This window comes from Oryx dammah, unplaced genomic scaffold (genome assembly GCF_014754425.2).
Source record: "Oryx dammah isolate SB20612 unplaced genomic scaffold, SCBI_Odam_1.1 HiC_scaffold_10, whole genome shotgun sequence".
NCBI classification, from domain to species: Eukaryota; Metazoa; Chordata; class Mammalia; order Artiodactyla; family Bovidae; genus Oryx; species Oryx dammah.
In genome coordinates, this window is record NW_024070194.1 from 31,472,826 (window position 1) to 31,486,813 (window position 13,988).

The 13,988-nt window shown below is 41.1% G+C and overlaps 1 protein-coding gene across 5 annotated transcripts in view; it reads right to left on the reverse strand.

The window, feature by feature from the left end:
- The window catches only part of DNAAF9 (dynein axonemal assembly factor 9), a 169,920-nt gene that overhangs the window by 119,204 nt on the left and 36,728 nt on the right, over window positions 1-13,988 (reverse strand). For all 5 annotated transcript variants that reach the window (XR_005722339.1, XR_005722340.1, XM_040247852.1 and 2 more), the window contains exons 4-6: window positions 13,480-13,604; window positions 12,263-12,359; window positions 11,143-11,249 (exon numbers count right to left, since the gene is read on the reverse strand). Coding sequence is in view for 3 of the 5 variants with exons in the window: in XM_040247852.1 (XP_040103786.1) it covers window positions 11,143-11,249; window positions 12,263-12,359; window positions 13,480-13,604 (329 nt within the window). In the remaining 2 variants the exon portion in view is untranslated. The remainder of the gene's footprint in view (window positions 1-11,142; window positions 11,250-12,262; window positions 12,360-13,479; window positions 13,605-13,988) is intronic.

Genomic DNA, 13,988 nt, shown 5'->3' on the forward strand with positions numbered 1-13,988 from the left:
TGGGGTGCATGTATTGAGTTAGTGGTTTGGGTTTGCAACTGTAAATAATGTTGCTATGAACACTGGGGTGCATGTATTGAGTTAGTGGTTTGGGTTTGCAACTGTAAATAATGTTGCTATGAACATTGGGGTGCATGTATTGAGTTAGTGGTTTGGGTTTGCAACTGTAAATAATGTTGCTATGAACACTGGGGTGCATGTATTGAGTTAGTGGTTTGGGGTTTACATATACATATATATATAACCCAGTAGTTCCCTAGGAGTGGAACTGCTGGGTTATATGGTAGTTGTATTTTTAGCTTTTTGAGGAACCTCCATACTGTTTTCCACAGTGACTGCACCAATTTATATTCCTACCAACAGTGTATGTTATGTTCCCATTTCTCTACATCCTCACCAACATTTGTATTCTTTTTGATGTCATGCTGACAAATAAGAGGTGAAATCTCATTATGGTTTTGATTTGCATTTCCCTGGTGACTAGTGATGTTGAGCACCTTTTCATGTACTTGTTGGCCATCTGTATGTCTTCTTTGGTTAAAGTCTCTTTAGGTCTTCTACCCATTTTTGGATTTTTTCTTTTACATATTTTGGATATTAACTCTTATCAATCATATCATCTGCAAGTATCTTCTCCTATTCACAAGGTTGTCTTTGTGGATGGTTTCCTTTGCTGGGCAAAAGATTTTAAGATTAATCATGCCCAATTTCTCTATTTTTGCTTTTATTTTCCTCGCTTTTGGAGGCAGATCCAAAAACCTATTGCCACAATTAATGTCAGAGTGTTCTGCCTAGGGTTTCCTCTAGTTTGTTTCCAGTCTCACACTTAGGTCTTTAATTCACTTTATTTTTGTATATGGTGTTAGAGAATGTTCTAATTTCATTCTTTTACACACAACTGTCCAGTTTTCCCTATTATCTACTGAAGAGACTGTCCTTTCTCCATTGCAAATTCTTGCCTCTTTTGTTGTAGATTAACTGACCTTAAGTGCATGGATTTAACACTGAGCTCTCTGTTTCACTGATCTATGTGTATCTGTATGTCAGTATTAAGACATACTGCTATTATTACTGTAGTTTTGTAGTACAGTCTGAAGTCAGGGACTGTGATCCTTCCAGCTCTCTTTCTCAAGACCGTTTTGGCTATTTGGGGTATTTTGTATTTTCATACTGGTGGCTCAGACGGTAAAGCGTCTGTCTACAATGCGGGAGACCTGGGTTCGAGCCCTGGGTTGGGAAGATCCCCTGGAGAAGGAAATGGCAATCCACTCCAGTACTGTTGCCTGGAAAATCCCATGGACAGAGGAGCCTGGGACGCTACAGTTTATGGGGTCGCAAAGAGTTGGACACGACTGAGCGACTTCACTTCTACAAATTTTAGAAATATTTGTTCTACCTCTGTGAAAGACACTGGTATTCTGACAAGGATTACACTGAATCTGTATATTGCCTTGGATAAGTATAGTCATTTTAACAGTATTAATTCTTCCAATCAAAGAACATAGTATATTTTTCCATTTGTGTTGTATTTAATTTGCTTCACCAGTGTCTTACTGTTTCCTGAGTTCTTTTATCTCCTGAGGTACATTTATTCCTAAGTATTTTATTCTTTTTGATGAGATGGTAAATCGGATTGTTTCCTTATCTTTGTGATAGTTAACTGTTAGTATATGGAAATGCAACAGGTTTTTGTATATTAATTTTGTATCCTGCAACTTCACCAGCTTCACTGAGGAGCTCTAGTAGATTTCTGGTAGCATCTGCAGGATTTTCTACATAGAGAACTATGTCATCTGCAAACAGTGACAGCTTTACTTCTTCCTTTCCAATCTTGATTCCTTGTTTTTGGTCATGTATGGCCTTTATTATGTTGAGGTATGCTCCCTCAGTGTGCACTTTCTGGAGGTTTTTTAAAATCATAAACAGATGTTGAATTTTGTTAAAAGCCTTTTCTACATCTACTGAGATGACTTTTTTTCACGTTGTTAATGTGATGTATCACACTGATTGATGTACAGATACTGAAAATTTCCAGTGATAGGTCCTATGTGATCATGATGTAGGATCCTTTAAATGTGCTTTGCATTCAACTGAAAATTTTGTTGACAATTTCTACACCTATGTTCATCACTAATGTTGGCCTGTTATTTTCTTCTTCTGTGACATCTTAGTCTAGTTTTGCTGTCAGGTGATGCTGGCCTCAGAGAATGATTCTGGAAGTGTTCTTTCTCTGCAATCTTTTGGAATAGCTTCAGAAGGATAGGTGTTAACTCTTCAAATGTTTGGTATAACTTACCTGTGAAGACATCTGGTCCTGTTCTATTATTTTCTGGAAGGTGTTTTTTTTATTTTTGGACTGATTAAATATTAATACTGGTAACTGGTCTGTTCGTATTTTTTATTTCTTGGGAGACTATACCATTCTAAGAATTGGTCCATTTCTTCTAGTTTGTTCACTTTACTGCTATGTGGTTGTTGTAGTGGTCTCTCATGATCCTCTGTATTTCTGTGATGTTGGTTGTCACTTCCTTTTCACTTCTCACATTACTGATCTGGACCCTCTCCCTTTTTTTCTTGATGCATCTGATTAAAGACACAACAATTTTATCTTTTCAAAGAGCCAGCTTTTAGTTTAACTGATCTTTCCTATTTTCATTTAGTCTCTATTTCATTTAGCTCTGCTGTCTTTATGATTTTTTTCCTTCTACTTACTTTGGGATTTGTTTGTTGTTCTATAGTTCCTTTAGGTGTAAGGTGGGCTTCCCTGATAGTTCAGACAGTAAAGCATCTGCCTGCAATGCAGGAGACCTGGGTTCGATCCCTGGGTTGGGAAGATCCCTAGAGAAGTAACTGGCAACCCACTCCAGTACTCTTGCCTGGAAAATTCCATGGATGGAGGAGCCTGGTAGGCTACAGTACACAGGATCGCAAAGAGTCGGACACGACTGAGCAATTTCACTCACACTGGTAGGCTGTTTGAGATTTATCTTGTTTCCTGAAGTAAGCTTGTTTTGGTACAAACTTCCCTCTTAGAACTATTTTTGCTGTGTCCCATAGATATTGATAGCTCAGATAGTAAAGAATTTGCCTGCAAGGCAGGAAACCCAGGTTTGATCCCTGAGTCAGGAAGATCCCTGGAGAAGGAAATGACTACCAACTCCAGTATTCTTGCCTGGAAAATTCCACGGACAAAGAAGCCTGGCAAGCTACAGTCCATGGGGTTGCAAAGAGTCAGACATGACTGAGCAACTAACACTTTCACTATAGATACTGAGGAGGTTTCCCAGGTGGCGCTAGTGGTAAAAAACCTGCCTGCCAGTGGGGGAGACAAAAGAGACACTGGAGGAAAGCACGGCAACCCATTCCACTATTCTTGCTCAGAGAATCCCATGGACAGAGGCTGGTGGGCTATACGCCATAGGGTCACAGAGTCAGAGACACGACTGAAGTGACTCAGCACACTCAGCATACACAAGGGTATTGAATTGTCATGTTTTCATTTTCATTAGGCTCTAAGGCTATGGTTTTTCCAGTGGTCATGTATGGATGTGAGAGTTGGACTGTGAAGAAAGCTGAGCACCAAAGAATTGATGCTGTGGTGAATTTTGAACTGTGGTGTTGGAGAAGACTCTTGAGAGTCCCTTGGACTGCAAGGAGATCCAACCAGTCCATTCTGAAGATCAGTCCTGGGTGTTCTTTGGAAGGAATGATGCTAAAGCTGAAACTCCAGTACTTTGGCCACCTCATGCAAAGAGTTGACTCATTGGAAAAGACTCTGATGCTGGGAGGGATTGGGGGCGGGAGGAGAAGAGGATGACAGAGGATGAAATGGCTGGATGGCATCACCTACTTGACGGATGTGGGTTTGAGTGAACTCTGGGAGTTGGTGATGGACATGGAGGCCTGGCGTGCTGCGGTTCATGGGGTCGCAAAGAGTTGGACACGACTGAGTGACTGAACTAAACTTCTGATTTCCTCTTTGATTTCTTCAGTGATCCATTTGTTGTTAACATATTGTTTACCCTCCATGTGTTTTGAAGGTTTTGCCATTTCTCTCCCCCCTTGTAGTTGGTTTCTAGTCAGTATTGTGGCTGGAAAAGATGCTTGATATGGTTTCAATTTTCTTCACCAAGACTTGTTTTGTAGCCTAGTATGTGACCTATCCTCCAGAATGTTTCATGTAGACTTGAAAAGAATGTGTATTCTGCTGCTTTCGGATGGAATACTCTTACCAAATAAGTCCGTTTGGTCTAATGTGTCATTTAAGGGCAGTGCTTCCTTATTGATTTTCTGTCCAGATGATCTGTCCATTAATGTAACTGAGGTGTTCAAATTCTCTATTATTGTGTTACTGTCAATTTCTCCCTTTCTGTCCATTAATATCTGATATATGTATTTCAGGACGTTTAGTTGCTCAGTCGTGTCCAACTCTTTGCGACCCCATGAACTGCAGCACACCAGGCCACCCTGTTCATCTCCAGCTGCCAGAGCTTACCCAAACTCATGTCCATTGAATCAGTGATGCCATCCAACCATCTCATCCTCTGTCGTCCCCTTTTCCTCCTGCCCTCACTCTTTCCCAGCATCAGGGTCTTTCCCAGTGAGTCAATTCTTCACATCAGATGGGCAAAGTATTTCAGTTTCAGCTTCAACATGAGACCTTCCAATGAACACCCAGGACTGATCTCCTTTAGGATGAACTGGCTGGGTCTTCTTGTAGTACAAGGGACTCTCAAGAGTCTTCTCCAATACCAGTTCAAAAGCATCAATTCTTCAGCGCTCAGCTTTCTTTATAGTCCAGCTCTCACATCCAAACATGACTACTGGAAAAACCATAGCCTTGACTAGACGTATTTAGTTGCTCCTATATTGGGTGCAGATACATTTATAATTGTCGTATCTTAGTGCATTGATCCCTTGATTATCGTGTGGTATCCTTCTTCATCTCTTACAACAGCGTTTATTTTAGGGCTTATTATTGTCTAAGTATTGCAACCCTGGCTTTGATTTCTATTTGCATGGAATATCTTTTTCCATCCCCTCACTTTCAGTCTGTGTCTATAAACCTGAAGTGATCTCTTCTAGGCAGTATACACACACACACACATCTTGTTCTTGTAGCCACTCAGCTATTCTGTGTCTTTTGATTGGAGCATTCAGTCCATTTACATTTAAGTTAATTATTGATATGTATTTCTTATTGCCACTTTGTTATCTGTTTTGGGGTTACTTTTGTAGGCCTTTTCCCCCTTCCTTCTTCCTTTATTCTGTTGTGATTTAGTGACTATCTTTAGTGTCATATTTGGGTTTTTATTTTTTTGTGTGTATCTATTACAGACTTTTGGTTTGTGGCTATCACAAGGTTTTTAATATAACGTTCTATGTACATACTTGATTGTTTTTAAGTTGTTGATCTCTTAATTTCAAATGAATCTTAATAATCCCACAGTGTATACTCTCCTCCCCTCCCAATTACTATTTTCAGTATCACATTTTACATCTGATTGTTTTGTCTACCCTTTAACTGTTTATTGTGGGTATTTGTATCGTCTTTAAACCTTCCTACTAGGTTCATGCATGGATGATTTCCTATCTTTATTGTATGTTTTCTTTTACCTTTTTCATTTCAGAATTTTCATGTTTTTAGAGTCATAGCCTTTTCTTTCTCATCTAGAGAAGTTCCTTTAACACTTGTTGTAAAATTGGTTTGGTGAACTCTTAGCTTTTGTTTGTCTACAAAGCTTTTACTCTCGCCGATAAATATGAATGATAGCCCTACTGTGTAGCATACTGAACTTAGCACTTCCTTCTGGCCTGCAGGTCTTCTGCCTAAAAGTCAGCTGACAGCCTTATGGGAGTTCCCTTGTATGTTATTCATTCCTTCTGTCTTGTTACTTTTAATATTCTCCCTTTAAATTTTACATTTTGATTACAATGTGTCTTGGTATGTTCCTTTTCGGGTTAATCCTATATGGGGCTCTCTGCACTTCCTGGTCTTGAAGGACTGTTTATGGCTATTAAGTTTTTGGCTATTAAGTATTCAGGGATATTCTTAGCACCCTTCTAAGACTCCTAAAATGCAAATATTAGTGTGCTTGATGTTGTCCCAGAGGTCTCTTAAATGTCATTTCATTCTTTTTTCTGTTCAGCATCAGTGATTTCCACTACTTTGTCTTCCAGCTCGCTGATCCATTCTGTATCATTTAATCTGATGATTCCTTCTAATGTATTTTTCATTTCAGTTGTATTCATCTATAGCTGTTCTTTTTATCTTCTCATTGTTAAAAACTTAAGTTTTTTGCTCTGTGCATCTATTCTTCTCTCACATTTTTTGATCATTTTTACAATCACTACCTTCACTCTTTCTTGGGAAGACAAAGCTTTTCACTTGTCTTCTGGGTTTTTTTCCTATTCCTTTGACTGGAACATGTCTGTCATTTCATTTTGCCTAAGCTGCTGTATGTATTATTTATCTGGTGGGTTAGTTATGTTTCCTGACTTTAAAGAGGCCTTCTGTAGGAGACATTCTATGCATCTCAGCAGTGCATACCCCTCTCATCACCCAAGCTATATGTTCCAGGGGTTTCCCTATGTTGGCTGCATGGGTCCCTCTTTTGTGGAGGGCTATTTGGGTGATGTGATAAGACTTTGTTGGCACCTGGTCCAGTTGGGTTTACCAGGCCCTGCCTTGTGCAGACTGCTGGCTGCAGGTTGGTGGGCTGGAGAACCTCAGGGAGCCCCAGGACTCATGCTGGTTCATTGGTAGGAAGAGTCAGGATCCATTAGACTCTAAGACTGTTAGTGGGTGAAGCCAGGTCCTGGGGTTAGTGCCAGACTACTAACAGGTAGATCTGGGTCCTGGAGTCTGGTTTCCAGGCCCAGGGATCTCAGAGCTGGTGTCAGGTTACTGGGAGAGGGGGGTGACAGTTGCGTTTGTGGTTCAGGGTATCCTAAAGCTTGTATTTGCTTCTTAGTGTGGGCAGGGCCAGGGTCAACGTGGTCTTAAGTCAGGGTTTGGCCTGCTTTGGGCAGGCTGGATTCACAGGCTATGGAAGTCTGGTTTTTCTGCATTTGGTGTCTGACCCCTGATTGATGAGGCTGGTCCAGAGGCCACAGAAGGCCTCCTGAAGGACAGGGTCAGGGATCAGGGGATCCTGGGACTGGTGCCTTCTCACTGGTGGGTAAGGCTGGGTCTTGGCCTCTGATGGGCAGTTAAGTCTAAAGGTGGTTGAGAGCTCAGGAAATCTTTAGGTAGCCTGCCTGCTGATGGATGGGGCTGTTCCTCCACCCAGTTACTTTCGCCTGAGGTGTCCCAGCACTGGCTCCTACATGTTTATGAGGCCAGGTCTTGGTGCTAATGAGCAAAAGGGAGGATTCTACAATGGCGCCCATTACCACCAATGTCCACATGGCAGAAGGGCACATCCAAGGAATGGCTGCCACCAGCATCTATATTCCCAAGGTGAGCTGCAATTGCCTGTTGCTTCTCTGGGACACTCCCCAACACCAGCAGATAAGTCTGGTCCAGGGTTCTATCAAATGACTGCTTTTGTCCTGAGTTCTGGAGTGTATGATACTTTGTGTATGCCCTGTAAGAAATAAATCTCTATTTCTCTCAGTCCTGTGGGACTCCTGAAATTAAGCCCTGCTGGCCTTCCAAGACAAATGCTCTGGCAGCTCATCTTCCCAGTGCAGGGCTGCCAGGCTGCAGAGGCCACCATGGAACTCAGAACTCTCACTGCTCTACGAGACCCTCTACAATGTAATAATTCTCCAGCTGTGGGTCACCTACCTGGGGGAATGGGACTTGACTACATCAGAAGTCCATCCTTCCTACCTGTCTTGTGGTTCATTCCTTGTCTTTAGCTGTAGCAGGTCTTTCCTGGTAGGTTATGGTCTTTTTTCCATCAATGGTTGTTCTGCAAATAATTGTGATTTTGGTGTGCTTGGGAGAGGGGATGGGCTCAGGGTCCTTATACTCCCGATTTGGCAATCTCCCTGATTTCTATTTTGAAATTCAAATCTTAATTCTACTAGTGAATTTCGAGACTTATCATAATATTTGCTCATATGCCATCCACCTCTCTTTTAAATTCTTCTTGCTCTAAATACCACATCTTGCCTCTCTTTCTAAAAACTGCATGCTTGAAAAGTACAAACGATATTTTTCTCAATTTTTATTTTATTTCCTAGAGAAAATATTTTTTAAAATCATGCTGATCCATCCTTGCAACTAATATGCTATGGTCTCTTTCTTATCTTCTGAATTTTTTCATAGGGTTTATTCTACTTTTCAGTACAAAAAATTTTATGTTTGTCCATTAGCAGGTGAATGAATGCTTACTCTATAGTTATTATTCAGAAGTTTGCTTCTAGAATTCTCCCTTGAAGAGTTGGTTAATGTAAATTTACATTACCAGATCACACAGTTCTAGTAGCTGGAGAGTAAGAAGGAAGTTGGAGATAGGGAAAGCCCTAGCAGAGGAACTACCCTGTACTGCTTCCAGGAAGAAAGAGTTCTCTGTATCCATAACTTAGACTGGCCCAGCCTAAATATCAAGTAAATGCTATAAGAGTCTGGCTTCCTTTCTCATGCTGGCACCTACCACAATAGGGACAAAACATCCTCTGAGTTAAGGGTTTTCCTCTGGGTATAAGCATCAATAAAACAAAGGTTTAAAAAATTAAGTTATATCTGTAGTTCTCCTCCTAGCTTTCAAAGGAAGCAGGAACTTTTCTGGCTCAGGCAGTTATCAGGCCTCTAATATGTGGATGAGAGAGAAGACAGTATAACGGCAGAGTTGATCACTAGGCCAAACTGCTGCATACCTTAAAGGTCAAGGAAGGACAAGGTAAAGAAGAGAAGTCAGGGAAAATGAGATGGGGACAAAGAAAAGTATAAGGGCAGGATCTAAAGAAAGGGATTCTGAGAGAAGAGTTACAGTAATAACTTTTACTATATGATGTATGCTGTTTCCTCCTCACTGCCCCTAAAAACACCACCCTCCAGGAAAAAGAATCTACATTACCTATAAAAGTTTTTCTGAAAGGGAATTTCGTTCCTTTGGGATCCGACTTCATGGTTTGATGCACCTCAAGGCAGGAGCGAGAGGCCTGCCCCATTTGAGCTGCATGAATTGTGTGGCTTCCAAAGACATTGCTTTTCAAGTACCTAGTGGTAGCCCAGGGGTTAGAAGCATGGGGTCAGAAGCCTGACTTTCTGGACTGGGCTTTAGCCCTGCCACTCACTGGCTACTAGTTCTGTGAGCTGGGAAATTCATTTAAACCTTCTGTAAAATAGGGATGGTAACAGGACCTACTTCAGAGGGTTATTGTAGGAATTAAAGTTAATTCATGGGCTTCCCTGGTGGCTCAGCTGGAGAAGAATCCGCCTGCAATGCAGGAGACCTGGATTCAATCCCTGGGCTGGGAAGATCTCCTGGAGAAGGGAACAGCTACCCACTCCAGTACTCTGGCCTGGAAAATTCCTGGACTGTATAGGCCATGGGGTTGCAGAGTCGGACACGACTGACTTTCACTTTCTTTCCAAATTAATTTATACAAAATGCTGAGAACACAGCCTGGCATTTACAAGACAGAATAAACGCATAGTTTATGCAATTAACTGAAAAAACAAACATTACCATTATCACTAAAAATTTTAAGGTTCTTCTCTATGTCCTATGGCATGTCTCCTTTCAAATCCCTATTCTAAATTGTGTGTGCTCAGTTGTGTCCAACTCTGCAACTCCATGACTGGAGCCCGCCAGGCTACTCTGTCCGTGGAGTTTTCCAGGCAAGAATACTAGAGCAGGTTGCCATTTCCTGCTCCAGGGGATCTTCCTGACCCAGGGATAGAACTCATGTATCTTGTGTCTCTTGCACTGGCAGGCAGATTCTTTACCATCTGTGCCACCTGTGAAGCTCCCTTCTTCCAAATTTTAGGGTGTTAACTGCTGTCAGGGGCAGCTCCCACAGCCTTGTGGATGTTCTACTTTATTATAATAAATGTGAGAAAACTGGTTTGGAGCAAGAAGAGTGGGGCTGATGTGGTGTGTGTCTTCTTCATCCCTACAGCCCATGTTCCTCTACATTACAGGGTTTGCCAGGTGAGCCTCCAATCATTTCTTAGGGACACTGCTACTTCTCAGAAGGAGGCAAAAGAATTAGTCCTGGACCTTGCTTCCAAAGATCCCACTTACTCTATCCCTAAGAGTATGGCCCCATTTTCAGCATGTCTGGTTTCCTGTACTGGGAGCAGATCATTTCAGTGGGGTTCCTATGGCGGCATATGGATACCAGGTCATCCTTCCTAATGCATACCCTAGATGATCCCCTCTTCCAGTTCTCATTGATTAATTCACTTAACAACACTTAACTGGTCATCTTCTAGGTGCAGAACACTGAAATAAAAGATACTGTTCTTACCATAAAAGCTAATCTTTTTATTCCTCTAGTTGTTGTTTAGTTGCTAAGTAGTGTCTGAGTCTTTTCTGATCCCATGGACTATAGCCTGCCAGGCTCCTCTGTCCATGGGATTCTCCAGGTAAGAATACTAGAGTGGGTTACCATGCCCTCCTCCAGGGGATCTTCCCAACCCAGGGACTGAACCTGCATCTCCTGCATTGGAAGGTGGGTTCTTTACCACTAGCACCACCTGGGAAGCCCCTAGTACACAGTAATTATACAAAATTCTGCACTCTCCCTTTCATTGCTCTTAAATAGTTAAATTATACAAACTTCTGAGATAAAAACAACAATAAGAATGCTTTTGTTCTCCAGAAACTTCCAATCCAGAGGCCAGGGGTGGGTGAGTGGCTAAGTGGGTATGACAAATATAAGTGACATAGGACAGTAAAAGTTATAAGAGGAGTCAGCCTGGGGTGCTATAGTTAACTCAGAATGGGGAAAGGAGAGAAAGGAGGACAGAGAGAAGCTTTAAGAATAAAAGGCATAGGAGCTCACTTTGCGGACTAGCCTTAAACAGCAATAATTTTCCATTTCAAATCCTTTAAACTGCCCCATACTCTCTGGAGTCACTCCCAGCTTTCTAAAGTTTTATAATGAACACCCACACTGTAGGCATTCATAAAAACAGCTCAGTGGTAGACAAAAACCAAACATGCTGCTTTTCATACATACCTCATATTTCATGGTAAAAAATCCATCCCCTCCAATGCCCTCAAGAGCAAAGGCCTGTACAACAGGCCACTTCTCCACTACAAACATATCAAATATCTGCAAGTGACCTAGAGGAATCAAGTACAACATGTATCAAATATCATCCTGAATACAGCAGTTTAAACCTGATCTAATGTGGTCAGAAAGGCATCATTTCTCACAAGTTCACCACAGCCTCATTTAGCAAAAAAAAATACCAAAAACTGAAACAGATAAAATGCTTAGATATTAACACTAGAAATACAAAATGAAAGTCAAGGAAAAAACAGTACAAACAAGTTACAAAAATTCAAGTTTCTCCATATTTTCACATTCTGGTTTCCAGGGAAAGTAAGAAAACAAATAGTGGCCTATTACATCTGACTTGTATCACTAAGTGGATATATTTATTAACAGACCAAAACTTGACTCCTTTCCCTTAAAAAACACATAGCTAACCAACTTCCTCAAGGGAAAAGTATGAAATCATAATAATAATAATAATGAAGGAATATTAAATGTCCAAGTTTTTTTTCCCCTTTTAGTAGATAAAGACAGAAGCACTGCTAAACTTGCTGATCTTTTCCCTCTGTTTTTACACTTTTTTTTTTGGCCACGCCCCATAGCATGTGGGACCTTAGTTTCCCAACCAGGGATTGAACCCACACACCCTGCAATGGAAGCACGAAGTCTTAATAAGCACTGGATCACCAGGGAAATCCCCTATACATTATTTTTGAGCCTCACTGTCAGCATATTTGTAACAGCTACCCAAATTACTATTTCTTACTGGCAAGAGGCGCCGCAACTATATTTCATATTTAGTAAGTGGTACAGACTAGATGGCAACTACGGTAAATCCTTATGAGTCCTTCCATCTGACTGCTGGTAGCATGCTGTGATGCTGCAGAAACTTCAGTTACGAACGCAAACTTGCATAGCAAAGTCCTCAAATTTCATTCTGCTTGATCCTCTCTGCCTTTAGTGAAAACAGATCAACGGGTTTTCCAGCTGCATGTCTCCACAGAAAGGAGAAGTAAGGACTTTCGACTCATACACCATCCCAGCAAGGTTCTAACATGGATGACTGTCAGATACACACCTTGGGAGCTATAAGGAATGCCAATTCTACTACAGTCTCGAACCATGTCCACAAAGCTGGCAATTTTAAATTCTTCTGCAGCTTCCTCATCTTCATACTAAGGAAGGAAAAGTAAAGGAATCAGGCTCTAATGAGACATCATACAAAATTCCATATTTTCTCTGCATTTTTATTAGTTGTCCCAAATGTCCCATGAGGGTTTTTGGGTGTTTTTTTTGGTAGCCATGCTATTCAGTTTGAAGCATCTTAGTCCTATGACCAGGGAATGAAACCGTGTCCCTGGCAGTGAAAGAATAGAACTCTTAACCACTGGACCGCCAAGGAATTCCCTTCAAGAGGGTATTTTTAAAGCCAGCTTTTTGTGTCTGTTGATCAAAAACACATCATTCCCTTACCTTACACCACACACAAAAATCAACTCAAAATGGATCAGAGAGCTTTAATTCAAGAGATAAAACTTATCCTCAAAAACCTCCCAAATGGGGGACTTCCTTGGTGATCCAATGGTTAAGACTCAGAGCTCCCAATGCAGGGGCATGGGTTCGATCCCTGGTTAAGGAGCTAAGGTACCGTATGCCACATGGCACAGCCAAAAACAAACAAATTCCCCAAATGCTCATATGGAAAAAGGGTTCTGAACTTACACTGGGTCCCAACTTCCATAAAGTTCTAAATCTTAAGCCCCAATTTGATTTCTAGCCAAACTCTTAGAAAGGGTCCAAAGGGAAACAGAAACAAATACCAAGAAATCCAAACATGGAGATGTCACAGAAAAGCTCCTGGGGCCATTCCTAGGCCTGAGTAAATGGACCCAGGTGGGGGATGAAGAAGCAGGGCAGGAAGGTAGGTTCATAAGCCTACTACTAGGTCACAACTTTAACAGTTCTTTTCACCTTTTTCAGGTATGTAATTTATTGCTAGGGTAGCTTCATAATGAAATATGAAAAGTTCCACTAAAACAAATAACTTTTTTGTGAAACCACATTTCACAATTTGATTTGGGGTGGGGACGGAGTCACGTCACATGGCACGCAGGATCTTACTTCTCTAACCAGGGACTGAACCGTGCCCTCTGCAGTGGAAGTTCGGAGTCCTAATCACTTGACTGCCAGGGAAGGCCCCAATTTAATTTTTTTAAGGACCTTCTGTTCCACTTCTATTTTTTCCTGAAGTATCCTTGAGTGTCTCTACATTTTTGTTTTATCTTTTCTCCTCACCTCATTTTCAGTCATGCAGTGGAAATGCAGATTTCTCCAATGGGCCACATAGGGTAACAGATAGCGATAATTTACAGGATTACAGTACAGATGGACACTATCTGATTTAATCAATATAATCACGTCTGTAAGAAAAATAAAGTTAAAAAACAAGATTGTCAGAGGCATTTCCTTTAGACACCTTCTGCCTACATAATTTGTAAAACCATTAAAACTACTTCAGAAACAACGTAACAAAACTCTAAACTGAAAATTTTTAAATTAGGCAACATGCTTCAAAGTGACTCTAAAACACTCAAGTGTAGACAGCAAAGATTTTCTCATCCCCATGCAACACTTCATCCATTGTACCGCTCTGGTTATGGTAGAATAAGTGAAAAGAACACCCTTCAGTGCATTTCATAAAGTTCAACAAAGCAAAATCTGCTGTACCAAACTCAGCTGTGTTCTTCACTGTGGAAATAAACATTAATGGAAACTCTACAGCTCAAAGTCACTGAGGCAGGAAA